Source organism: Mastigoproctus giganteus, unplaced genomic scaffold (genome assembly GCF_048544385.1).
Source record: "Mastigoproctus giganteus isolate SK-2022 unplaced genomic scaffold, ASM4854438v1 scaffold_15, whole genome shotgun sequence".
Classification (NCBI taxonomy): Eukaryota; Metazoa; Arthropoda; class Arachnida; order Uropygi; family Thelyphonidae; genus Mastigoproctus; species Mastigoproctus giganteus.
The window spans coordinates 5632289-5659821 of NW_028328292.1; the positions used below are offsets into that span (position 1 = coordinate 5632289).

The window sequence follows — 27533 nt, forward strand, 5'->3', positions numbered from 1 at the left end:
GATTGGGAGATTAGGGTGGATCGTTGATCTGTACAATGCCGTGTTTCGTCAAAAATGTCTTCAAAAAGATGTGCACAATGGGTTGGGATATTGTCGTGCAACAAGAATCGGTTGCCTTTCTCTCTAAATTGCGGCCTTACCTGGGACATGCGCTTCAATAGTCTTTGAAGCACCTATACGTAGAACGCACCATTGATTCTTTCCCCAGGGAAAGTCAATGCTGCGAATTTGTTAATCGCACCTTTTCACAGAGAGTGATTCACAAATTCCTTGTGAATAACGGCGTTTGTCGACAAACACGATCAGCATCGCCTTGACCGCAGACTTCTGTAAACTAAATTTTTGGGCCTTGATGATGATTTTGAAGTCCACTGCATGCTCGGACGGTTCGTTTGCGAGTCGTACTGAAACAATCAACACTCGTCTCCAGTGATAATATAGTTGAGGATATTAAGATGGTCTCGACAAGTCTAGTTGAAGTCTTCGCATCATGACACTCTTCGTGGCTTCTGCTCATTGGTGAGGATGTACAGCGCAAATTTTGCGCAGATCTTCCTTTTCCCTAAATCTTCATGAAGAATTTGACGAATCGTCTTATTCATATCCAACTCGTCAGCCATCGTTGAGATGGTCAAACTACCATCTGTTAGAGGAAGTTTGAACTACAACGTACCACTTCCGTTTATTTTCAAATTCATCGAACATGACTGCAATATCATCAGTCCAGAAACTTTATTGCCACATTCTCGGCTATACATATACACTGTCTGCTCAAATCATTATGATTGCTCCGTGTTTTGACAATTGACCGTTCCTTCTCGTCTGGTGGGACAGGTGTCTCGGTGAGAACCGGTCGAGTGATACTGCAGATCAGTGGCATGCAGTCCATACGAAGTTCTTGACCGACGTGGGCAAGGGACATGATCTGACAGGCTTCGAAAAAGGGATGATTGTCGGGTACCGGTTTGAAGGGAGGCAGCATTACAGAAACAGCGAATCCTGTGGGCTGTTCGCGGAATGCTGTAGTTAAGATGTTCCAAGAGTGGACGGATAGTAGAGGGTAGTAGTAGTAGTTGCAGGGGCAATGGTGGAAGCCCACGTTTCATCAATGGTTGTGGTTGAAGTAGGCCATCTTGCCTTATGCAACCACTAGAAGGAAAACCAATGTAAAAATGTAGAACATGGACTTTTTTTTTCTACAATAAAATAATATCAAAATTAGCCTGAATAATATTGGACATACTGGACACATTGAGTGTGAAATGATTAATAGTAGACAGGTTTTTTTTATTATTATTTTTTATTTAGACCGCTTAAAATATTTTTTCTTCCTCTTGAATGGGCTTCCAGAGAAATCTGGCACACACCTTGGAAACACTAGGTGGATCAGGATCCTGAATTCAGAATGTATGAGAACTAGAGCTCATAATACCGGTATTTCGGGGGTTGTTTATTTATTTATTAATTTTTATTTCTTTGTACCTTAGTATTGCCATCAGTGGCCATTGTTATGATTTTCGTTCAGCAGCTCCCCTCAAGCACCAAGCCCCACAAGCTACCTGACTGCGTTAAAAAATGAGAATTTCCAGGAGCTGAGGGATATTTCCCCCCACAACACACGAGTATATATATATTACATGTGAGGTGTCAGTTTCTCAAGAGCAATGACACAAATATAAAACAAAAGTCATTTATCATACAAATCTACTTACAATACATAACTGGTGTTCATTTACATCTAATCTATTCATTTTTCCTCATTTAATCTGTTAATACATGCTATTATTTCCATAAAATTTCTCTCAATTAACAGTCTCAACTCTCTCTACAGCTTCAAATACTAAACTAATCCAATCTTAATCACCAATATCAATTCTCTTCACAACAGCAATCCATAAGTCGCTAACTTAATGCTAACAGTTCCATGTAATCTCTCTTAATTTAGCAATATCAATTTTCTTTGAAACTTCAACCAATAAGCCTACTCAATACTAAACACTTCCTTATTTCACGTGTTTCTTCAACTTCAACCTTACTCTAAAATAATCTCCCACTTTATCTAAGTACCATTTCCAAAACAACACAGTTCAGAGGACTTACCTTCCCTCTCTTCCATGATGGGATTCCTTTGTGCAGGTTCCTTCCACAGAGTGCGGTGATGTCTCTCTCTCTTCTTAGTTGAACTCTACATCTCTACTGTATAGCTCTTCCAGTACTGTCCTATTTCGAGAACAGTTCTCTGTTAATACTGAAGGTAATTACCACAGCAGTAGTAGAAGCCAGGGCACTCTCTCACTGGCTTGTTATTCAACTTCCGGATTAACTTCTAGCACAAGAATATGCCCGGCGGAACCCTTCACTATATAACTGGACACTCCCAGAACTACCACTGGAAGTCTCCAACCCCTCCGAACAACAACCACAAACCCCTCTTTTGGTGCGAGCAACTTATTTATTTCCTTTTGATTTGTTGAATTGATTGCAAGTTACAATCGCCCCTTGTACTACTTTTTTATACGCAAGCTTATGTGCAAGCCCCTCTGGGGTTTGCATATAAGCTTGCGTATAAAAAAGATAGGGGAGATACGTAAATGCGTGCAAACGTAAATAGATATTTACTTATCTCCCCCTATCTAATTTAAACCTGACCCAATCATGGTGTTATTCTTCCGACTCACTCTTCTTCCTTTGGTGGGAAAACAGAATATTTTTCTCACGCAACGAAACGCTTTCACCTTTTACCTCAAGATCACCTGTTTACAATAACTTTGAACTGCTCCATACGACACCCTTTCCCAAAATGCGCTAAGTGTTCCATCCTCAAGTGGCGATGTAATAGAGGGATTAAACTATTGTTCAGAAGCTTTTGATTTTAACATTGTTCACCATATTCCTTAATTGCCCTACCACTAATGGAAATATTTCCGTAATGATGTTTTCTTTATTCCTTAAGTGCTTTACTTCCACACACACTATACTTATTAAGAGAAATATATTTGTAAGATTTTATGTCTTACAGTTTCATAACGTTTTCAGGTTTCCGTTGCATTTGTACTCTGTATAACAATCCCTCATTTGCAAATTCAGCAGTATTAATGATTTATTGTTGACGATTTTATAACCTTTATGTGAATAAATCAATGGATAATTATTTTTTTAAATTAGTACCGAAAAACCGGTATTTTTGTATCAATACTGGGATTTGAATACCGGAAAAAAAATGACCGGGATCCCGGAATCTCGGTACTGTAAGCCCTAATGAGAACTACTGAACTGGTCCACTTTCCCGTGGTTTAGACGAGTACCTGGATGCAGTTGACCTGACGATTGCTGCTTCTGTGTAGCCAGAACACAACACACACCAACCTGTGTACACTACACATATCTGGCCTGGTTTAGTGTTCTGTATCAACGCGTAATATACCAGTCGGATTTGAACGTTTGTTCTTTGTGCCGCCCATACATAAATTACATACATGACCATGAACTTTAACCAGGGCGACCAGAGATGTTTTCAAGATCATCGTCCATGGAACCCACGTCCATATGGGCCACTGGAGTAGGCGCTTGGTCACGGTACCTACACTTACGACCACCCATCGCCAATGACGCCTACAGTTTGCATCTGAACGGCGCTATTGGGTGACTGACGATTGGAAAAAAGGAAACGTGATTCTTAAGAAAATTCATTTTCCCATGAATTTACGTTTTCTGCTATGCCGTGCGGAAGACAGATGGAGGGTAAGGTGACAATAGCGGAAAGCAATCACTCCAATGTGCTCCAACAGCAGCAGCCAGGTGGCGGCATTCTTTTGGTATGGGGGATGTTTTTCTGGGAATCTCTTGGAGCCCTCATACCGCAATCTGAATGCTGAAAACTACCTGTTCATTATGGCTGTCTGCGTGGGTAGTACAGTAATTGTAATCACTGTCATTCCCACAATGGGTGGAAAAAGACTGGGTCCGAATCTCGTCAATGACGCGTTGAACTTTTGTAACTTTTGCATTCCATGGAGTTAGTCGGCCTCAGGTGTGGATAGCAAGGTTTTTTTTGCCATAGAAACTTAGGCTTTTCGTCTAGAAAAACAGGCAAATCGATCAGAGAACACATGCAATTGACGGACATAATACACGTGGGCATATAAGTCAGTTCTTGGGTGGCGGCTCTAATATGACAGTTATCCAATGTCAGGTACATCCTTTCATGGTGACTGTCTTCCGAGATGGTACACGTGTGTTCTAGCAAGATAAATACGCCGTGCGACATTGCTGGTATTGTTCGAAAGTGGTTTCCTGAACACAAAAGTGACTTTCAGGTGCTACCTTGGCCCGCGAATTTGTTAGATGTGGGGATGGTATGGGAGATAGAGATCTGGCGTTTGGATCCTCCATTAAGGACTGTGTGTGTGTGTGTGTGTGTGGTATCACTGGTGGCTCCTAGGCATTTGCCATTCTCTACTCCCCTAAAGACTATCGCAGATCTACTGTACGTACTCCTGGCGACATGAGACAACATAACCCTGGAACGTTCAGAGTCCATGCCTCGCCGTGTGGAGGAGATACTCATGGCAAGAAAAACACATGCTCATCTTAGTAAGGAGGTGATCATTTTTTGAATGAGCAGTGTGTATTTATATAATAAAATAAACCAATAAAAGTGTAAGTATAAATGTGACACGAACCAGAAGACCTGGATCTGTTTGGTCAGGCGTTAAGACATAATGGATTATTGGAGCACTTACGTATGCTTCAAATTTGTTTTTCTGGATAATGGCATCCACACCTGTCCTATGGCGGATGATAAAAGATCATGTAATGGCCGTTGTTCAATGCCTTTCCACCTGCTCTTCTATCAACTTAGCGGCGTCATCTTTCGTCTTGTTAATATGCTCCAAATGCTTTTTTGCTTAAGATACGATATCAAATTTTAAATCATATTTGTTGTCTACAGAAAGGCAAATTGAAAAGGTCTGATCCGAAATATTCGATTTCATTTTTTGGAGTATTTTGAACTCCATCGATGCCTTTTGGAAGTTGTATCACAAAAAAAGTTGCAACGATCATGCCTGTAACAAAAACTACGCTCAATCCTCCACTGGCATCACTTTCACTACCTCTTACAGCTTCTGGAGCCGTCTTATAATTATGCAAATGATGCCTACGCATATTAACATGGCGACAACCATGAGTGGATGTTCGTTCAATGGATTCAATAAAGATGATCAATAATATGGTTTCTATAGAAGAAATGAAAATTCCGATGCATCAAAGGAACGGAAGGAAATAAGACTTCAAATCAAATTTCAACTTTATGTTTAAAGTATTATGTACGACCTTGGATTCGTTTTAGTAATCATAAGGTCTTGTATTCAAATTAACGCGGGGACATGGAAAAATGGCATCTTCTGGAGAAGGAAATATCACCACGTCGGTGTTTCCTTTTGTATGTCTTGACATCATTATAATTTAGGGAATATTTTCTGTGATGTGGATGATTGATGAGAAAATTAAATGAAAAGTTCACTACAAAATGGATAGCTGTCAGGCTATTATATGTATTCTGATGTGATTTATTTAATTTACATTGTCAATACACTAAAAAAAAGTTCAAAGGCATTAGGAAGCAAAGAAGTTTTTTTACATCTGACCAATCGGGCAGAGTTATTTCAATCGGTCATCAGAGTTAGCAATTAATAATATATCGCAAGTAGGTTCTAAAAATCGCAGATCTACATGTGTTCTTCGAGAGGAACACTTAGAGCAGTAAGATATCGAGATAAGATCCTTGATCCTCATGTTCTCCTTTGTAAAGAAGCAACCTTCTTGACAATAATGCATGTTCTCACAGAGCTCTCCTATAAAAAACATTATGGGAATCCTATTGTCTCGAAAAGTAGCTCTCCTAGTGACCTAATATCTTTAGAGAGAATAGCCAATAAGAAATGGCCAGCCACACCCACAGGCCTCAATCCAATTGAGCATACCTGGGATGCTCTAGAGAGAATTACCAGTCACAGATGCTCTCTCAAAACCTGTCTACATCGATTATTGCGTAAGAAAGAGAAATGATACCGCTAGCAATTGTCTCGTTCTCAGAAATCCAAATGAGCATACCTGGGATGCTTTAGGCAGGAGAACTGCCAGTCATAGGTCCACTCTCTGAAAACCTACTGAGATTGCATCGACCCTTAAGTAAAAATTGAGGAATGATCTTGCACTCAGCATGGGGAGTTGTGTCACGCCAGTATTACTAAAGCTAACACGGTTATGAAAATGTTTCAATGGATTATTGACCTTCATTTTTGGCGGTTAATACTCATTTGCATTACTAATTTCAATATCGAAACCTGTCCAGCAGTGAGGGATATTAAAACTAATTTCTCACGAATTCCCTTTTATATTCGTTAGTTTTCGAGTATCAAACGCAATTTATGCATTTAATGTTGTTTGTTAATAATTTATTTTTGCAGTCCATTATTAAGCACAAGCAACACTAAATTTGACTCTAGCTAAGTTTCAAGTTTCTTACTTTATCTCATCTTCAGACTGCGATTGTAGGTTGGTAAAATTTATCTAATTTTTGTATTCATTAAATTAAATTGACATTTTATAGTGTCAACTAATAAATATGACTAAAAATTTATGTTAATTATATTTCTCCTTTACTTCCCCCGAATAGCACAATGGTTCCCCCCCCCCTTTTAAATGAACGTTCTGACGGATCTATTTAAATATAAGACCGTGAAGCGTAAACTGTCATATGAGACAATGCCCTCATGTGACAGTTTTACTCTTTGGAAATTTTCTTTGCACAAGTGGTATGCATTAAAAAAATATACTGGCACGCGGCCATCCATAGATAGATGATACTGTAAAAAAGCGTTGCTTTATTTGAGAACAAATGTGTTTTATGGTCTATCGGCACACCTAGGCAAAACTAAGTTTAACTGCAAAATTATGCAGTAACAAAATTCTTATTTCCTACGTTCTTTCACACCATCTGAAAGACTGGGTTCGAATCCGTGAGAATAGAGGAATTTTTATGGATTTTTTTTTTTTTTTTAATACTGTGGTCCCATTCAATCAATGTCTTTGGAGAGGGCTGCATAGTTTTCTTTATTCCCGGAAAATAGTTTTTAATTCAACGAGAACGTAATCTTTTCTCTTAACTCCGCAATATTTTTCAATTCGTCTAAATCAGCAGTTCCAAACCTTTGACTCGCGAACTCCTTTCAACTTAATATATATATATATATATATATTTTTTTTTTTTATCGCGAACCCCTTTCAACACAATATTTTTAATGCGAACCCCTAAGCCTATATTCTCTGAAATCGTATAATATTTCTGAATTTTTATTATAAAATATTTCCGGTACTACATTTTTATAAGCGACATTGCATAATAATAAAAACTATTATTAAGTTTTATTTATACTTTGTAAAGCAGTTATTAATTAGTCCAAACTACATTTCGAACAGGCGAAGAGTACAAAACTTGCTTCTTGCCCTAATGGTAACTGAGCATTCTGGTGTCTTGCCAAAGCTATTGGCCGTAATTTTTGCCCATCTCTCTTCACCTCTGACAAAACCAGATGGTTCTGTTGCCACATCAGCCAAAGATAAAGCTGACCTGCTAGCATCCTATTTTTATTTCCAACTCATGTATTGATGATCTTGGTAAATCACCTCAAACCATTCCCAGTACACTCTGTTCAATGCATCCCCTGGTCTTCTGTCAACACAATGTCAGAAGGAATTTAATGAATCTGATGCTAAGAAAGCTCCAAATTCTGATGGTATTTCTCCACTTGTTCTCAAAACCTGCGCTCCTGAACTTACTCCTGTTTTGTGTCGCCTTTTTCACTTTCTTATTCCAAAGGTGTTTTTCCTTCTGTTTGGAAATTTGCTCATGTCCAGCCAGTTCCTAAAAAGGGTGTCAAATCCCTTCCATCCAATTATCATCCCATTGCAATTACTTCTGCTCTTTCCAAAGTAATGTAGAAATCAATTAACCGCCAACTCTTAAAACTATCTGGAAATCTTTCATCTGATGAACGATCGCCGGTATGGATTTAGTCATTGTCGTTCCACTGGTGATATTCTGTGGGCAAAGTCAATGGAAAAGTTTGGTGAAACTCAAGCCATTCTTCTTGACATTTCAAAGGCTTTTGATCGTGTTTGGCATAAAGGTCTCCTAAATAAGCTTCCATCCTGTGGTTTGCCAGCTGTTCTTTGTAACTGGGTATTCAGTTTTCTCTCTGACCGCTCGCTGCAGCTGATGGTAGAAGGCTCTGTCTTCTAACTTCTCCACTAATGCTGATGTTCCTCAAGGTTAAGTTCTTTCTTCCGTCTTTTCCTCTTGTATATATTGACCTTCTATTGACCGGAAATCCTATCCATAAATTTGCTGAAGATAGCACATTGCATTCCACCTTCCAGTTTGAGAAACCTTGCCTGCTCAAGCAGCTTCAACTTCTCGAGTATTCACTGCCAAATCCTCAAATGGTGATCACCAGGTAATTCTCCAGTGGGGCAAAGAAAACTTAATTTCAATCCTTCTAAAACTCAGTCCTGCCTTATATCACGCAAAAAGGATTCTTCTGCTCCTATGACGTTCCAATTTCTAGGCAAGATCTTGGATTTTACACTGACTTCTAATCTGTCTTGGCACAAGCACATTACAAATATTGCTTCTGCTGCATCTAAAAAACTGGGTGTTCTCTTTCGCTCTCGGCGTTACTTTTCTTCCAAACAGTTGTTCACTCTGTACAAATCGCAAATCCAGCCTACCATGGAATATTTTTCCCACACTGGGGCGGTGCCCCCCCCCCTCTCAGGCTTCAGGCGCCTCCGTAGCCAGGTGGGCAGGAGCAGCAGTGCGTAACGCACGCTTCTTGATTAGACCGGGGTTCGAGCCCGTGACCATCAAATATCAAATATCGGAAAGGTCAAGAAATGACCACCGCATATCCCCGGAGCAATATGGCCTTAGTTGCTAATGCTCCTAAAAACCAAATAACAACAACAACTCAGGCTTCTAGATTCCATTCAGAAGAGGGCAGTTAGGTTAATTAATGATTCGTCTCTAACAGAGTCTCTCCACTCGCTGTCTCATAGACGTACTGTTTCTGTTGCATGCCTTTTGTACAGATACTTCCATGGGTACTGTTCTTCTGAATTGGCTTCTATAATTCCCGCTCTCTCTTTCAAAACAGTCCGAACACGTGCCGCCACCAGCCAACATCCATTTACTGTCCAACTTCAAACTCACAGAACCAACTTTTCATCTTCCTCGTTTATTCATTCAACTGCCGTCTTCTGGAACAACTTTCCTTCTTGCGTATTTCCTGAAAATTACAGTCTACAAGTCCAATGTCAACAAATATCATCTTCCATCTTTTCAACTCAGGCACGGTACTAAGTACTATAGATTCTAAAAAAAAAAAGTACCTATACATAATAATGATCCTTGAAATTGGAAAAAAAAAAAAAAATTAGTATTGAAAACATTTATTTAACATGATATACTATAATATAGTAAACTAATTATAACGAATTGTGGGAGATGTGGTTTCTTTCTTTGGCAGTTGTTTACTTTGTATTTAATTTAATTTTATTGTTTATATTATGTAGTTTACAATAATATACCTATTTTATGTAAATCTAACCAAAAAATAAAATAAAATAAAATAAAATAAATAAACAAAGTATTATTTTTAAGCCACCCGAATAATTAAATTCATCTGTCGTGCTGTGTGTCTAATGTCTGTTTATTGCGTGTGTTCTATGGTCGGTTTGTTTGTCTGTTTTGCTGGACGAAGAACCCCAGTTTCTGGGCGGAAAAACTTTGCTACCTACCTGCCTGAGACCTGTAAATCTAAGCAGACGCCATTACAAAAATTTTAGTGCAAAATCCTGGAACACTATCGCGAACCCACAGGGGTTCGCGAACCACCGGTCTAAATCAATTTAGAGAGAAAAAAAAAAAAAAAAATCTGAAAATTTCCTCCTTAGAAGTAAGTATTTTACACGATGCTCGTGAGATCAATCGCTGTATGAATTATAATTGGACGTCACCACAAGATAAAAGGTCATATTCAACCTCACCCGTGGTAAGTTAGCCTGGAGATAGGTGTAAATTTCCATCCCAGAAACAAAGGAATTATGTTGCGTTATACTTATCATCCTATTAAGTCAGGATGATAAAATTTTTTCCACCTTCTACAAGTTGATCTCTTCACGAAGTATCAGATAAAGTAACTTCCAATCTTCAACTTCAAATACCACTATTCATTTTTATAGTTCATTTTTAGCAGAAAACCTAAAAATTTCTTTCAGTTATTAACCCGATTCTCCATTACACTATCACCTAGTAGTGCCATCTAGTAGGAAAATAATTAACTAGAAGTTAATGGGCGTGTGTACCAAGTGCTCATAGCTCCAATTCCCGCGTATGGTTTATTGGAATGTAATTGGGAAATAATGAAGAAGACCAACCATTAGAACTTGTGTTTATTGTACCGAAACATTACACAGAGACTTATTGATATTCACAAAGAAGCTATTACACAGAGTTCCAGTGAGGTGGGAGGGGAAGAAGAGGCACTACACAGGTCACACTATAAAACATTGCAGTTCTATATTTCGGGTGTAATCAGAAGTACACCATCATACTCAGAGAACGTGTTTTATTATATATTTTTTTTATTTTCACAGTTCCCGCGCTCAATCCACGTGACTATTGTAGATACAGCTGTGAACGCTACACAAGGCTACAGGTGCCGCTGTAGAGGAGAGCTAGACAAAGTCATAAGAATTTTCGGGAGGCGGACCCGGGAAAGATAAGTAGGAACTAGAAACATGCAATATTTACAAGAGTGAACACTTTCGTAGTCCTGCGTCTGCTTAGAGAGCGCGTGGAAAAAAATAATAAAAAAACAGAAAAATAATAAAATAAAAGTGTCACGTTCGGTTCGTTTTTCATAGCAAAATCGGCACGAAATTCTTTTAAGTAGTTGAGTTGCACATCGATGGATGGATTTCGGAAATCGTTTAGAAAAATCAAAGTACGAAAATAAACATTGGCTTCTATTCTCTTTCGTTCGAGGTGCGTCGGCCTAACAAAAAAAAAAAAAGAAAAAAAAATTAAGAAGAAAGGAAGACAAAAAAATAATTGGTCTCGATCAGTTTCATTTGGAGGTGATCGGACCTTGTCGAGATCAAGTAAAAGTTTTCTTTATCCGGGGCACATTCCGATGACAACTAACCCCTCTCGTTGTAAAGGCCGTTTCGCTTCTGAAAATAACTGACGCACTTGGCGATTGGTCAAAGTTAACGTACTTGAGCAAATAATACGGATCGAGAAGTTGAAAATAATCCTCGAGTTTGATAACTCAATTTAGATGTCTCTGTCAAGGCTTCGCAGTATGTAAACCTAAATGTTTTTAAACAGAAGACAATGGATATCGTGTTGCAACGAAGTCCGTTTCTGGGAAAAGGAGTGTTCGTAAGTCTACGTCAGGATTACAATCGTCATATGAAGTGGCACGGTTCACAGTCCTCGTACTGTTCGACGATATTCTAACAAGGTCACGCGGCCATTTATGTGGCCAAACCTGGATCTTCTAAGAAAGTTATCACCAAAACTCTTAGCTCTAAGTCACTGTTATCGTACAGAGAGATGAACTACGGAGTCTTCTTATTAACGCAATGAGGAAACTCGCCGGAGGGCAAAAGCGACTTCTGAGACTTTAAGAACCCATTTTGTACTCGTCTTACGTTGACTAGAGTTCGTTATTTTGTACTTATCTCCAAGGATTTAAGCGTAAGAAATGGGAATCAAACTTAGTGGTTAAGAAATCTGACCCGTTACTTAAGTGAGTAATGATGGAGATGGTAAATGGTCTCTGGAACCAATAGTCCGATAAAAGGTTACAATTACAGCCATGGCGATGGAGGAATGTAATACAATATGGCTACGCCGATTATAAATTTCGATTAATTTAGCAATGTGCGATTATTCGCTGAAAAGAATCCAATCATAAATAAACTGGTGCGAATTTCAAAAGTTAAAAAAATAATGAAAATTTTCATTTGTGGCCTAATTTCGTGGTGGTAATTGCCGGCCCTAATATAAAAGCTTTCCGAGTCTTTTAAGTAGAAATATAAAGAAAATGTTATTCCTATGCAACGCTAGGACCACCTAACAAAGGCGTGTAAATATTATTGCATGTAGAACTACGAAGGTTGCTTATTAGCAACTGGGCAAAGGACATTCTCCGTGAGGCATTGTCATATATCTGCACGAAAATAAAGGAAATGACGTCAGAGCATTACAGCGCACTTCCCTTTGATTCCATCAGTAGATTCTACAACTCTGACGACGTCCCAGTTAGCTCTACAATACGCATGCTGCACTATTATTATTATGGGACTACCTAAAATGCACGCAACATTCATTGATGCATGGACCGAGTCTCGTGAAGATGTTGAAATCAGTTTGGCTGGGAGAGTTGGCCCCGACTTCCAGTTCTTTAAGTATGTTCTATTGCCTTCCACCGATGCATTCCCAGCGGATGCTCTTTTATCCTCTCTATTCGCTAGTGAGGAGAGGCTTCTGTTTCTCAAGTAAAAATGACACGCGCTACTGACTATCAAATAAAACGGCAAACACGAGAATGGGGCCTCCACGTGCAGCTTCCTGCACACAGCGACTCGATACCAGGACGAACAGGTCAACCTAACACCCAGTCCGAAGACTCACTGAAAGTGTAACTAGACTGCATGAGTATTCACCGCGCAGGCTAAGGCGCTCCGCCCGGTGAATCTTTTACGAAGATGCCGAAACGGATCCGTGACTAGATGGAGAAAAATGATTTAAAAAAAAAAAAGAAAAAAAAAGTTGCATTTTTTTAAATGATAATGGCGATCTTAAGAGTCATGTGTTCGGCAGTCACATGATGTCCAGGGATTGACAAACACGTGGAAAGAGAGACAGAGAGACTAGATTAACGGCGAGAAAGGACGCCAGGCCTCGGTCGTTCTGCGGTGAGCCACCGAAAACTGAAATATTGCACATCGTGGTGTCACTCGCCGGTGACCTTTAACTTTACTGACTTCACGCATTTGATTCTTTGAGATTTTCGAAATACTCTATTAGCTGGTCGTAGTCCATGCCTTGGGCAACAGCTTCCCACTCCATGTCACCAGGTGGCGCTTTCTGTTTCCCACCGTCCCTGTTTTTGAGGCTGGCTGGATGACTGTGAAGAGCAGCCGGGTGGCGGCTGTGAGGTGGAACGGGAGGAGCGAAGTTGCGATGGGGTGGCACTGGAGGGGGCGTGTTCGCGGGGTGGTTCTTCACATGATTTGCCGGAGGGGCTACAGGTGGTGGCACTGGATTGGTGACGATTCGAACTCTCTTTTCCCTCGTGTTGTTTCCGTTGTTTCCTCCTTTGATGTCGACGACTGACGGCAGATGGAGGGCGTGTGGGTTGGTGAGGCAAGTGACGGTTCCCTTCTCGATCATAGACGTCTCTTCCTCCTCTTCCTCGTCCTCTGGTAGCTCTTGGGGATTAGTGGTAATTCGGATGCTGATCTCTGACCCCGGAAACGAAAGATTACTCGCTCTGCAGCCGCTGCCAATTTGACGGCCGCTGGGTTTCTCTCGACGCTGCACCTTTGGGTCGGTGGTGTTGTTTCCCGTCGGATGATTCCCGTTGAAGTCGGCCATAGGGAGCAGGGTCTGCGAACATCGCGTGTTTACCGAATTTCTCTCCAACGTGGCACGGCCTAACCACACCCAGTCGTGCGCGTGTGCCACGGATTCCCCACTGTCGGTGGTCGGAACTTGTTTCCTCTTATACCTGACGGCGAACACGGAACATGAGACGAGGAACACGAGAATAGCCAAACAGAACACTCCCAACAGGGCGTACATCCCGATCTCTAGGGGAGTCAGGTCAGAGGGGTGGACTAAGTTCTGGCGTGCCTGCACAGCAGGCTCGTGGTACACTTTCCCTCGGGGTGATATTGCATCCTGATACAGGATGGAATCCACGTCCCTCATGCCACCCGTGGTCTCAGAGATGTCGCGAGGATCAGAGCTTCCAGATGGAGAGTACCCTCCATTGGTTCGACCTCTGGTGGGGTCAACAATCCCCTTAACGCCTTTAAGCCTAGCGTCGTTCTGGAGAACGACCGCGCTGAAGTCCACTTCTATGTACGCGTAAGCCATAGCTAGGGGTTGGCTTCGCCTCTTCTGACAACGCTCGGCTAATTCCAATGTCACGTGCAGCAAGTCTCCTCGACCTTCTCCGATGGCAATCACTCTCGGATGATGTAGTCCTGCCATGGGAGCAAAAGCCACAACTCCGCTGTCGAAGGTGTCCACAGACAGATGATAGTCTGTGTCGGTGATATCAGCCAGGGAAGTCGCTGTGCCATCGGAATAATGAAGGCGTATATCCAACAGTCCTTCCTGCAAAAGATAAATAAGTCGTGAATATGGTGGGAATAAGAGATTTAATATTTAATAAGAGATAAATAAATGATAAATAAATCTACTCTTACAATAATAAAAGAAATAAAAGTCATAGTTTCGCTAAAAATCTAATTGAAAGCTTCTTGCGTTTTCAAAATCTTTCAATAAACGAGCAAAATCGAAAGTACAGGATAAGATTCAGTTTCGGATTCCTGCCAAGGCAAGTGAGGCCGTTATGCATTAGTATATTGTATATCTAAATTGCAAAACAGACAAATCGGCATGGGAACCATGCCGGTTTCTCTGTTTTGCGGAAAACTTTTTACCTGACACCGGATAACTCAGCCGAATTGAAAAGACCTCAACACGTTTCAGTGTCTGAAGTCAATGAGAATTGTGCCAAGAAAGGTGTTATCTTTCTCAACAGGTGAAAAGACATAGCCACCAGTCATCCAAAGAGTAGTAGTAGGGTTTTAGAAGCATTAGCGACTAAGGCATATTGCCCCGTGTATACTGTCTGTAGATTGCGTGTTCTGTGGGCAATTCTGTTTGCTGGATGAAAAATCAGAGTTTCCAGGAGAAAAAACCATGCTACACTCGACTAAAATACCAACAAAAATTCCTCACGTCACCGACGGGCCTCGAACTCCGGTCTTTTTCATCCGGTGAGGGACTCTACCAACTGTGCTACACACGAGGTCAGCTAGAGAGGAAAAGGTAAATTCTTACTCTGTTGCAATGTCTGAACTATAAAAGGGCGTGCATGGATTATAGTGAATGAGCTACACGATGGACGATGGCATCTATATCAAAATCAACTTAGAGCACTGGGCCAGTTAGCGTTGCTGTTTATGAAGATAAATAGTTCCAGCAAAAAATTCTTAATGTACCGAAAATAACACAGCAGCCCATGAATACTGAATGGGCTGATTAGAATAAACGTGAATATGAAGAATTTCCACAGGCGATTGGGGTGGGGTCTTTCTTATACTCGTACACTGGCAATTGACTTCGAAATGATTTTTTTTTTTTCTTGGGTGAAGGAAGAATGCAGCCAGTTTTGCAATGGTCTGAAGTTCGAGTTGCCGTTGACAACGGGTATGTTATGCTGTTAGCGAAGCAAATATGGCACAAAATAATTCAGAAAGTGCAGAATTCAAAACAAAAGGTCAATAGACATCTACCGTGAACGGCTGTTGGGATGATGAGGAGCTGGTCAGGTGATCTTTTTTTTTTTTTTTTTTTAATCATTCCTGGTTATTCCGACAGCAAGCTGACGCCGTTACATGCGACTGACCTTTTAATTTCGCGAACAACTATACGGCGCCGCGGATGACGTGTTCGTGGAGTATCTGGAGATAAGTGGAGGGGTGTGCGTGAATCATAAACCCCTATTACTGCACAGGTACAGCAGGTGGCACTGTAGCGATTCTCTCACTAAAGGATTGCGTCATCTCGCTAACAACGCTCACAAATATACAAGAGACTTTGAGTCTGTAAATTTTCTCCTAGTATGGGCGCGAAATAAATTTGAGCCCATAAAATGATTTTTGGATCGTGGATAAAGAAGATAGTAAAACGAGTAAGGGCGAAATTTTGTCAATATTAAATGATGCTAGAACCAGGGAGCATAGATCCAAACTAAGGGGAAGAATTATAAGTGGGACTGCAGGAAATTTCGTTATTGCCAACGAGCTGATAATTACTGGAACGAGTTGCCTCCATAGTAGTTGGTTGACGGCTTGAGGAAATTCAAAGCCTTCTGGATAGCTGCCTGGGACTTCCTTGCAATGTACGACCAATGTCTGAAATGATGTAAACGTTCAAATCATGGATGATTCTTTGAAGAGCGAACACCGTCATAAATAATATAAGGCAAGTTTGAACTAATCTGGGGACCTGAATGGATTTGTTGAGCAATGTCTCGCCTACACCCTTCCAAATGGTGATGAAACAACAGGAAGGGTTATTGAAGACCACGGTGAATGATAACAGCGACAGAATCACTGAAATTTGTAAAATCTGATGATTACCAAAAACGATCTTCCAAGAGAAGCAGATTCAGACTTTCTGGGGTGTAACATGTAATAAATAAAAAAAATATATATATAGATAAATTCCCATTTTCTGTGGCACTAGTATGGACACTTGTGAATCTGTTCCACTCTCGTTTCCACGAAGTCTAGAAATTTGAATCTTTTCAGTGTTTTTTTAGTTTATTTTCAGATAATTTTTACGCTAATGTAATATTTATAAACAGTAACACGTGAAAAAATATATACATACGTGTGTAGGTATATATGTGCGCATAAAACAAGGAGAATTGCGCTTACAGGTTTTTAAGGAATTCGCTTTACTTATGACAACCAGATGGCGCCACATAACAAGGTGCATAAAAAAGGTGTTGAATCTACTAGATCTTTTGAGAATTTTCCCGTTGTACACGGGAAAAAGCTCAAAACTTTCTTCTCGAAATGGACTCCAGTAAAAGTCTTTATCCGAGAATTTAATTTAATGGTCACGAGAGAATAATATCAGATTTTTAATGTAAATATTTTCACAAGTGATACATTTGATTAAAGTATGAACTCGAACAGTGGAAGAAATACGAGAATTTTCTGAAGCCTGTTGTAATTCGTCAAATGTGCTATATTTTTAAAATATAAAAATTAAAATTTTATACTTTAAACTGATGAAGTCCCGACTCTCAACTTCCTTCATATAATACATAACTTAAGAAATTTTATAAAAAAAAACCCGTTTCTGCAGAAAATGCTTTGGAATATTGCATACGTCACGCTTGATGACATCACAGCTCACTTCGCTTCTTTCTACAAAACTGTGCTCCCCTCCACCCCCACCGAAAGAGAACACTTTATTTTAACTTTGAAGTTGTTATGTATTTAAATAAAATTAATAATATTAATTTTATTTAAATTATTTATTTTTTATTTTGGAACCTCAGAGTGGTTGATAATTACAGTAAAGGCATTCTTCTTTATATTAATCCACTGTTATACTTACGTGCATTTTTAAAAAGAATTAAAATTTTTAGCGTACAGTTTAATTCACGATGTTATATATTCGGGGACCAGCTCAAGGCGTGCTGATGGCTCAATAAATACCAGCCGCAAGCTGAGAGGCGCCTGTGGTAGCAGTCCTAGTGAAGCTTAATGATTACTTCTCAGTCTGCCCATCTAAAGAGCCGGTTTAAGGGACTATTGACAAAGAAACGCCAAGGACGGTGTTCTATAAGTTCGACAGATGCCATATATTTAAGAAGGGGGGGGGGGATAGATAACAAAGTAGAGCATGAGTTTGAAGGAGTGATATTCTGATTAAAAAAGAAATATTCTGATTTAAAATGTGGGCTTACTTATCTTTATGGAAAAGCATTTATGATCCCTTTTAAAAGTCTTTGTCTTCCTTTCTAATGTGTAAGATAATCATGACAGTACTACGGGTTGCCACTTGTCACACATTTGGGTTCAACTCCGATTGGACAGGAGGAATTCTTACAGGCCTCTTCAATAGGCAATAGTTAGTCGATCTCAGATAGATAGAATACACGACATATGCGCGGGAGACAAAATACATCCTCATTTCGTTATCTTTTGTTTTTAAGATGAAAGATTCATATAACTCGAACGACATAATTCACTTTTTCAATCTATTATAACATGTGGGTAGCACAGTTTGTATAATCATCGTCCTCCCCGCACCGAATGGAAAAGACCTGAGTTCGAATCCCGTCAATGACGGGAGGAATTTTTATGGGGTATTTTTCACAACGTGGCTGAGTTAGTCGGTCTCAGGCGAAGTAGCATGGTTCTTCCTCCTGGAAACTCGTTTCGGCAAACAGCAAATCGACCGCAGAATAAGCAATTTACAGACATTATATACGGCGGAATATGGCCTAAGTTGCTGATGCGCCTAAAACCCTACAATAACCAACTATAGCATCTTGCAAATAAATTTTCGACGTCGTTTATGAATTGGATTGAAATAAAGTTTGGTGATGGCGAATCAGTCAACGCATAAATTGAACAGTTTTTAGGGTCTGTAGTCTAACGAAGGACCCTTATAATGTCATTCGGTTGTCTGTCTATCCGTCCATCTGTCACAGCCTTGTATATCTGGAACCACTCAACCTATTGACTTGAAATTTTGCGTGGGTTTGAACATCATGTGGACCAACATAACACCATATTGATCGTTGTTGACAAAAAATTTTCCGAGAAACTGGGGGGGAGGGGGATAAAATGTGGGAAGACAAAAAATGTTGTCGACAACCTATAGCTTATTATACACCGTTGGAAAGAGCTCAACGAGTAAGTTTAAAATATAATTTTAAAATATTTTTAAAATTAAAAATTGCGGCGCCAGACAGGAAAATGTAATTTTCGTGTGTCCCCCCTCTATTCCCGTCGCTAATGAAACTAAAAATTTAAAAATCACATCAGCTATGCGTTATTCGATGCTTATCAAGGGAAAACTATTTTTCCGATTGATATCTATCATTTACTTTTTGTGTTAAAATTAAAAACCACAATTTTTTGTTGCACTTCGATAGCGCGCTTCTTTGTACTAAGTAACTCTCCTTTTGGTGATAGAAAGGTTGCTAAATAGTTAATAACTCTGTAAGGGTCATTTATAAATTTTGCGACGAGAAGCATTTTTTAACAATTTTCAAAGCTGGAGTTGACCCGGCAAGGAAGAACTCAGAGAGCCAGTGTTGAGGCGGCGGTGGTGGGGAAACGCCTGCGCGGCCCTCACCTGCCAGTCGCTTCTCCCCCAAGACTTTAATCGCTTCTCCCACCATTGTCATTCGCATCAACTGGTGTAAGACTCAAATAGACAACGTTTTCGTTCGTCCCTCAGTTTTAGGCCAAGCTGGGGTACTAGAAACATTTTTTAGTTACCATAACAGGCCCAGTATTGAAGTTTCTGACATCCCTTCTTCAGAATAGAATCATCCAAATGTACATAGGAAAACAAAGGTATACTAGACAAATACATGCAGGCGTTCCACAAGGAGGAGTCCTGTCCGGAATTCTTTTCACTGCTATCATCTACCCACTAATACACAATAGAACAGATATGATATCATATGCAGATGATTTAAAGATCTTCACAAAAATAAATTTGACCGATGAAGCCAAAAACGCCACAGTAACCATCAACAAGACCTTATCAGAAGTACAGCAAGAATTTTGACCTGCAAGTGAACCCTGAGAAATCTGCCATCATGGTATTCTCTCTTAAACCCATACCAACCATAATTCAGCCTGCGATTGACGGAGTTCCGATCCCCTGCGTTGAAAAGCAAAGAGATCTGGGTATAATCTTCGACAGAAAATTACGATTCCATCACCATATAGAAGAACTCTGTGCTAAATTCAACAAGAAACGGTGGGTTGCCAAGCAGCACTTGCTACACATTTACAACACAAACCTGATAGAAATGTATATCAGGATGATGATTTTTGGAAGTGTACTGTATGGAGTAGAGTTGTGGGGCTCAGCTGCAGACACCACAATTAAACCATTAAAAGCCGCTGAATACTGGCTCCTGAAGTGGGCAACCTGGAAGTGTCATCTCCCACCACAGCAGCGCACAACACCGATGGCCAACGCGCTGAATTTAACCAGGTTTTCAGCATTAATGCACGAGAGAAGACTCATCTTCACCGTAAAAATGATTGCCGGGAGAGTCTCAGCAGCACCCAACGTTTGGGACACCGTGTGCTGGCGATTCCCCAACCAGGTCTCCGCTCCACTCCCAAGCTTCTTGCTCTTGTCCTTCGAGACTACATTTGAAAGATCGGTTCCTCCCTTATCAGAAGCTCCACCTGGTTCAATCCCTGGATGCTGACTTATTTAAAATAATAGATGATAAAAAAGTATAGACGGATCATCCTAGATCTGCACGTCTTCTCCAGAACTACCAACTGATCTCAGATCGTTATGGCGGGGCAAGAGACTCTCAGAAAACTGGACTTGAGGAAAAGCTTTTGTTATCACAATTTGTTATTTTTGTTATTTTGTATTAGTTTTCCTTTCAAGTCAATGTTATCTGCTATGAGTACTTTTTTTTTTTGTTATTATATAATTTGCTTATAATTAATCTTTGCCGTTTGTTAACCCCTGGCATGGTGCCGTGAAGGGTATTGTATGGTCGTGGTACCTGCGTGTACCGGTGAACTGTACAATAAAGATCTTATTTATTTATAAAGCTCTCTATTTGAGATACTAAACTAACGACCATTATGACTACGGACCCTTCATCCTGAGTGCCCAGCACTCAAGTAGTTGACCGATTTATTATATTATTATTTCAAAATATCACTCTTTTCACGCTTACAAACAGACGCTTTTAGATAAGGTGGAGTTTTGGGCCCTACTGTTATAAAATTTATGTATTCATATGTATATTTCAACGTTCCGAGCCCCAAATATTGGGAGCCCTATGTGTCCGCCTAGTGGGGTACGCATAAACACGCCACTATTTTCGAACTGAATAAGGGAATACATGCATAAAAAATTTTTTCCAAAAAAGCTTTCGATGTAATGTATCTGATTCCGCTCACCCCTCAGTGCGGTTCTAAGGAGGAATGAGCACGTTTACATTAAAAACCGAGTGACTGCACAGCCACTATAGTATCACAAAAAAAAAAAAAAAAAAAAAAAATTAATTTTGCTTGTTGTAAATTCAAGTAAATTAAAAATATATAGTTATTGAAAAGGCTAAATATACATAATAAAAATCGAAATAAGTGTTCCACCACTTTTATAAATTAAATATAAATAATACAGTATAATTAGAAATGGAGTGTTACTTCAATCTCCACAGTGAAACAATCATGAACAGAGAAGCAACAATTATCAATATTAATCAAAAGCAGTAATTTATGTTTTTGTAGCGCGTATATCGAACTTGATATTAAATTGAAGGGGAAAAAAATGGACCTCTATTAAAGAATCTCTTCAAATCGGAACAGCGAACAGGAAAGGAAAAGTTAGCCTTTCCACAAATAATAATAAAAAAAAAATATATATATATATATAACTGTTGGAAAATACTGAGGTGGAGAATACTTTTATTAGAAAAGTAATAAAGATTGTTAGAGGCGCAAAATTGTGATGCGCAGACAAAGAAAAAAAATAATAATAAATGAAAAAGGAGGAAAGTTCTTTCAAAAAATTAAAACTTTCGCTCGCGTTGCAGATGGATTGAAAATTAATTGCGGCCACGAAAAGAAAACATCGCGTGGCTTCTATCAAACTGTGCAATCTGCCAAGTGCTTTAATATCGCAGCCACACCTATAGATAGACCTACGTGTACTGGTTGGAAAGTACGATTAATATTCTGAAGGAAATGACGCGGGTTGACGTCATATGCCGCAGGCAGTGTGCTAGTGGAGACCTTTCACGGAGTCCTGAAAGAGATTGAGAGCAATGGATGCTGCCGAGATGTACAAGGACTGCTACAGGCCACGGGAGAGTTACACCATCTGTCAACGCGAAAGACAATCGGTGCGTCTGATGACTGTACCAAGCTTAAACGGGTTCTGTAAGAATGCCAAAGAGCGATAGTTGAAGAGCCTATCGAAACCGAAGAAGAAAGGCATGGCGAGGCCTATTATTAGCCACCCGGATTCGAAAACCGACCACAGCGAAGATGCGAATGTCATCTGTCAGTGGGAATCAGTATCTGCTGGTGGCAGGAAACAGCGACTGCTTTGCTGTATTTGACAGAATGGTACCCTCTTAAAGAACTCGTTTGCTTTTTCCCCGGCATTCTATTTTGTTGTTTGTTATTTTAACGAATAATAAAAAGACAGCAAGACCAAAATGCAAAGATAACAAATACGGCTGGACTTCTTTAAAGAAGACTTCGTAACATTCCTTTCCAGGGGCACAACTGTCACTGGAATAGAACGACAGAAAGGCAATTTCTCGCTAATACTGTCAACAAGTATGCTTATTGTAATGATGTATCTTAATTATAGGAAATTAAATCGCATTGTGATTATGTCTGTAACGCAACCTGCATTCATATGGCGGATTAATTAATTCATCATACAAGCGAAGGTTGGTTAAAGACATGACCTCTAAACCGTTCGTGCGTAATTAATATTAACACGATGTTAACTCAATGGTTATTGTACGTGCATAATACGGGAAATCTGACGAGAAGACTTCATTTCAAGCTCTAATTACAGAACACACTGCATTATGAAGTGGTTGGAGTCTGCTAGTCTTACAAGCTTAGCTTATAGAACCTAATTTTCTTGGCATCCTTGACTATAAACATAGCATTGATAAGTCTTTGCGAAAAGTTTATTATTAAAAAATACATATACTGTATATATATTTGCAGTCAGGCATTTTATGTTAGGGCGTACTATACCTCCCCTCATTTCTGTTGAATAGAAATTGCATGAAAACATTGGTGTTTACCCTGTTCTTTAACATTCTCTAGAAAAATCAGACTCTGTATCGGCTTTTCTCAGTTAATAAATGGCCAACTTTAGAGGAAGATGCAAAGCACAATTAGAAGCCTGGAAGGATGCCAACAAGTTAGCCATTGATCCACTTCAGGATATTTCAACAGCACATTATTATCTTATATGGCTTCCGTTGGACCTTATTTACTTCCTCTTTTCTTTATAAAGAGATCTTCCTTCAGTTTACTAAACTGGCCGTAAAGGCAACAAAGACACTGAATACTTCAAGTAACAATCGTTCAGTAATTTGAAGCAGACTTGGTGAGTTTCCAAATTACTCGAGAGGAAGGGAGAGATCTTACTTGCATCTCCAAAAATTACCCAAGAAATGCGAGGCTAGAAGGCAGAGAATTTGGTTTTATTCTTCACGTAAGTACCTGACTTTTCTTTCGAGATAAGCAGGGCAAACAAACACGCTCTTACCTGATACTGAGAGGTCAATTTGTGACTGACAGCAGACTGCGCAAGGAATACCCCGGGCATGCTATCTTCTGGCGTGACGGACAGCTGGAGACCTGTTACCACGGTAACCTGGAGATGTGTGATTGTTTCCTTGTCACTTCCCACTCTCACCTCTTTGGCACCGATCACACGGCCAGTGATGGGAGATAGGACCTGCAAGAAATTGCTTTTCTTAGTTCTTAAGACTAACAAATGCGATGTCTTAGAATTCTAGTTTATACCTGATAATGCATCGGACCAATGGCGTGAGCCAGTTTATTACTTGAACAAAAATCGTTAAGAACATTCCAGGAGTTTATTGCTAGAGGGCGTCGATAAACCAGTATTGATCTCAACATTCGGTTGTACTTTGTTGGCTTTTGTTACAGAGCTGGAAAGCTAAGTAACCATCTTATTCAGAGTTAAAGAAAACCGAGACATTATATCTAATGAAGAATAAATAAAGACGAACTAAGAGCTGTCTGAATGCGGGATTTAAAAGGAAAACAATAAGAAACGGAGTTAAATCATCTAAATTTTCTCATCTCGATTTACTCTAACGGTGGAGAAATACTCGGTGCATTTAAATTTCCATTTTACTTAAGAAATGGCCAATACAGTGGAACTGATTGCAAAACGGCTACTTACAAAGAACATTCCAAGAGTCTTTAAATTTTATGGGCAGTTAATATGAGCACTGGGCGCTTAACTTTGCGATTTTTCAAATATGCTTTTCCCCATATACGTACTCCAGTAGATCTGCATCTCTATGACTAGAAATTAGTTCCGTACCTTAACATTTTCCTTCAGTTTTAGAAACAAGGACCCGTTTTCTAAAGAAAAAGCTCAGCACAAAACTATGTTAACATCTTAATCCCTTAAATAATGCAAAATACAAACTTTTTTTTTTGAACTGTCTGTTGCACAGATAGCTAGTGGTGTGGGATGAGAGTGCCTTAAATTATAATATAAAATAGGAGGCAACTCCTTTCTTTCCATATAGTTCTGTTGGAGATAATTCTCAATACCCAGAGAGGGTAATAATTCTTTAGCCTATTGCGAATACATAGTGGTTCAAACTTAAATGAAATGAAGCGATCCGATTCCACTGAAGGTAATCTTTAACCGTGAATACTTTGTCAACTCTTAGGAATAAATAAATAAATAAATAAATAAATAAATAAATAAACATTTTATCTTTCCATTAACACCTTCAGGACTTGTTTTAGATTTTACCTTACCAATTTTATATTCAAATTCCCCCAAATATGTTGCTGCCTTCAAAAAAATCCCATGTTTGTAAACATAGGATTTACAAATATCAAAATTAATCGGGGAACTTCAATCTATAGAGATAAAAGTGCAGAAGATTTAAAGATTTGCAGCTCTTAATGAAGAGACGAACTACTGAGGGCCTGGAATCATTTATTATTCCAGATGAATAATAAATTATAATAAATGGAATTTATTATTCCATTTATTATTAAATCAATATTAATTTTAAATTGGTGAATATCGCTTTGAAATTACGATTAAACTTTTAAGAACTCATTTGTGATAAATTTAAAACTGAATAAGACCTTGATTTATTCAAGGTCTTATTCAAGGTCTTATTCAAGGTTTTAAATATACTGTATGTACATTTTAAGTGAATGAATTGATTGCGCATTTAATTTTATCAACCGACTTAAAATGTATAAAAATTAATTAGTTTTAAATATATTAATTTTAAATTAATTTTTAAAATTAATATAAATTTTAAATATACGTACATTTTAAAGGGTGCATACATAATGACCCTGATTGTACACTTAATTTTATAAACAGACTTAAAAATGATAAAAATTAGTTTTAATGGGTGATCAATTTTATTAGATTTAAGGAATTATTTACTTTGGTACTATACTATGAACTGCTTTTGTCATTTTAATTCTTTTTTTGATAGATAATACTAAACAATTTATATCATATCATAGCTGTATCATATAAATCTGTTAATTTTAAAGTTATACAATTTTTCACTTATAAAACGCTGAGCTACATTTAGAAATATAGAACTTTACAGAATTTTATACACCTTCATTTTACACCCAGATAAATTTTATATACATTTTCTCATTTATTTACACGTATATATTCATAATTTTCTGATAATTATTCTTTGGTGCGCGGAGAAAAGCGTTAAAAACATACACGTTACTGCATAAATTTAGGACCGTGCGATGCGATAGAAATTCAGTAATCACGACAATCTTTCCCATGAAAGATTCTCCATCACAAGAAACACCCACCTGGACTTCTGTCCTGCCACTTTGTTGACCTTGTACGATCGTTCCTTTCAAAGATGCAATTCGAATGTCTGCCACTCGTAGAAACGGAGCAACGAGGTCAGTGATTCGAAGTTCGGCCCTTCTGTTGAGGAGATAGGCTTCTCTGCCTGAGTTGTGGTCGACACTGAAGAAGCGTGTGTACACATCTACATTGGACTGCTGATAGCGGAGACGACACACGACATCCAGTTCCTGAAAGAGAGCAACAGAGGCTTGAAAAGTAGGCACCAATAGTTTTTAGTTTACAATTGCCAGGAATGTCGAAACGCAATGTATGAAGTGACAGCAATATTGCACTAGGCCCTGTTCACTATTAAAAGTTAAACGGATTAAAATATTTATCACTCGAACTTAATGATCAGCGAATTGTGAGCTTATAATCGAAATATCCACTTAATAATATTGCAGTTACTCACCTAGCAACTGTGAAGACGAACATGTAAAGATAATGAATGAATATTTACAAAGAAACTCATTAAAATGAAGTAATCAGAGACGCAATCTGTGCTATGTAGATTGTCACTTTTATTTCCACTAATTAACCTTTCTATCCCAGGGAGGTCGAGATATAAGGGCTTAGAATGTTTCAGCATTCCTGGACAGTGCTCATGATAGAAGATACGCAATTTACTGACAATGCACTGCCACCTCATGGTCTTAGCTTCCTTGGGGGAACTCCAATAAGAGTCCTTTTCTATCTGCCACGAATGCCGATCAATGCACTGGCATTCAGAAAGCCTGCCATGACACTTCATCGGCTTGCTTCAGTAACACTCCCTTCGCGATGACTCGAGGTTATTAGAACATTACTTGGACAGCGATGCTGTCATCTAACTGAACATAAAAAGGCTGAATTATAAAATTAGCTGTTGACTATGAATTTAGGTCCCTATGACACTTGCCCAAACTAGGCAGACTTACACCACAGTATAAATAATAAAAAGAAAGTATTTTCTAGCGCCCTCTGTAGTTTTAAGTTCGATAATGAAACAAATTAGCTTTCACTGTTTTATAGTCAATGAAATATTAAAGTTTTATAGTCAATTCTTCATAAATATTCTTAAAAATTACTGTTCTCAGTAAAGTTACTTTTGAGAAAGTCTGCATAATCTAAATCTGTGCTTAAGCGAAGTCTTTACAAGAGGAGAGAATAAGGGTGAAATGAAAATGATTTCTAATTTGTCTTTCTTACCTCTCGCTCTTCCCACCTTCCATCACTTCTTGTACTGGGACCTCCCCCGCTCATCCGTCTACCAGCGTTGGCCCTGTTTGAGAACCCACCACTACTGACAGGCACTGTCGACTTTCTGAAAGAAACAGGAAACATTCATCTTCAACGGCACAGTCTGGAGAAGGGGAAGGAAAAAGAGTATAACCCCTCTAAAATGTGCATTTTTAATATATCAGCAAGCTACTTAAAAAATTGCGAAACAGTACAATGTTTCTTGCATTTTAACTGAATTCTTTTCCCATAAAGTGGGCCAATGTTTTTCCACCCCCTCTCGCTCCTATAGATTATGATCCCTCACCATCCCGTTCCGTTCAAAATACTGTATTGCAGTCAGCACTTATCCCACCGTGGGATCGTGAGTAACAATTATAGTACCGGGACATCTAGTGGCCAGAAAACCAATGAATAAATTCCAACCTACTTAACAATAACTGTGGTATTTCTTGGTCACATTACTATCGTGGGGTTCAAAGAAACTCTAAACTCTTTTTTAAAAAATTGCTTCTAGTTGTTTTAGAAATTGACGTACGCTGCTATT

General features: G+C 39.0%; 1 protein-coding gene across 1 annotated transcript in view; it reads right to left on the reverse strand.

The window, feature by feature from the left end:
- Nucleotides 1-12076: 12076 nt before the first annotated feature.
- dtn (transmembrane protein 132C dtn) overlaps nucleotides 12077-27533 on the reverse strand; it is a 174370-nt gene continuing 158913 nt past the window's right edge. The window contains exons 7-10 of the mRNA XM_090389350.1: nucleotides 26957-27071; nucleotides 25726-25956; nucleotides 23417-23608; nucleotides 12077-14479 (exon numbers count right to left, since the gene is read on the reverse strand). Coding sequence (XP_090245476.1) covers nucleotides 13121-14479; nucleotides 23417-23608; nucleotides 25726-25956; nucleotides 26957-27071 — 1897 coding nt within the window. The 3' untranslated portion in view covers nucleotides 12077-13120. The remainder of the gene's footprint in view (nucleotides 14480-23416; nucleotides 23609-25725; nucleotides 25957-26956; nucleotides 27072-27533) is intronic.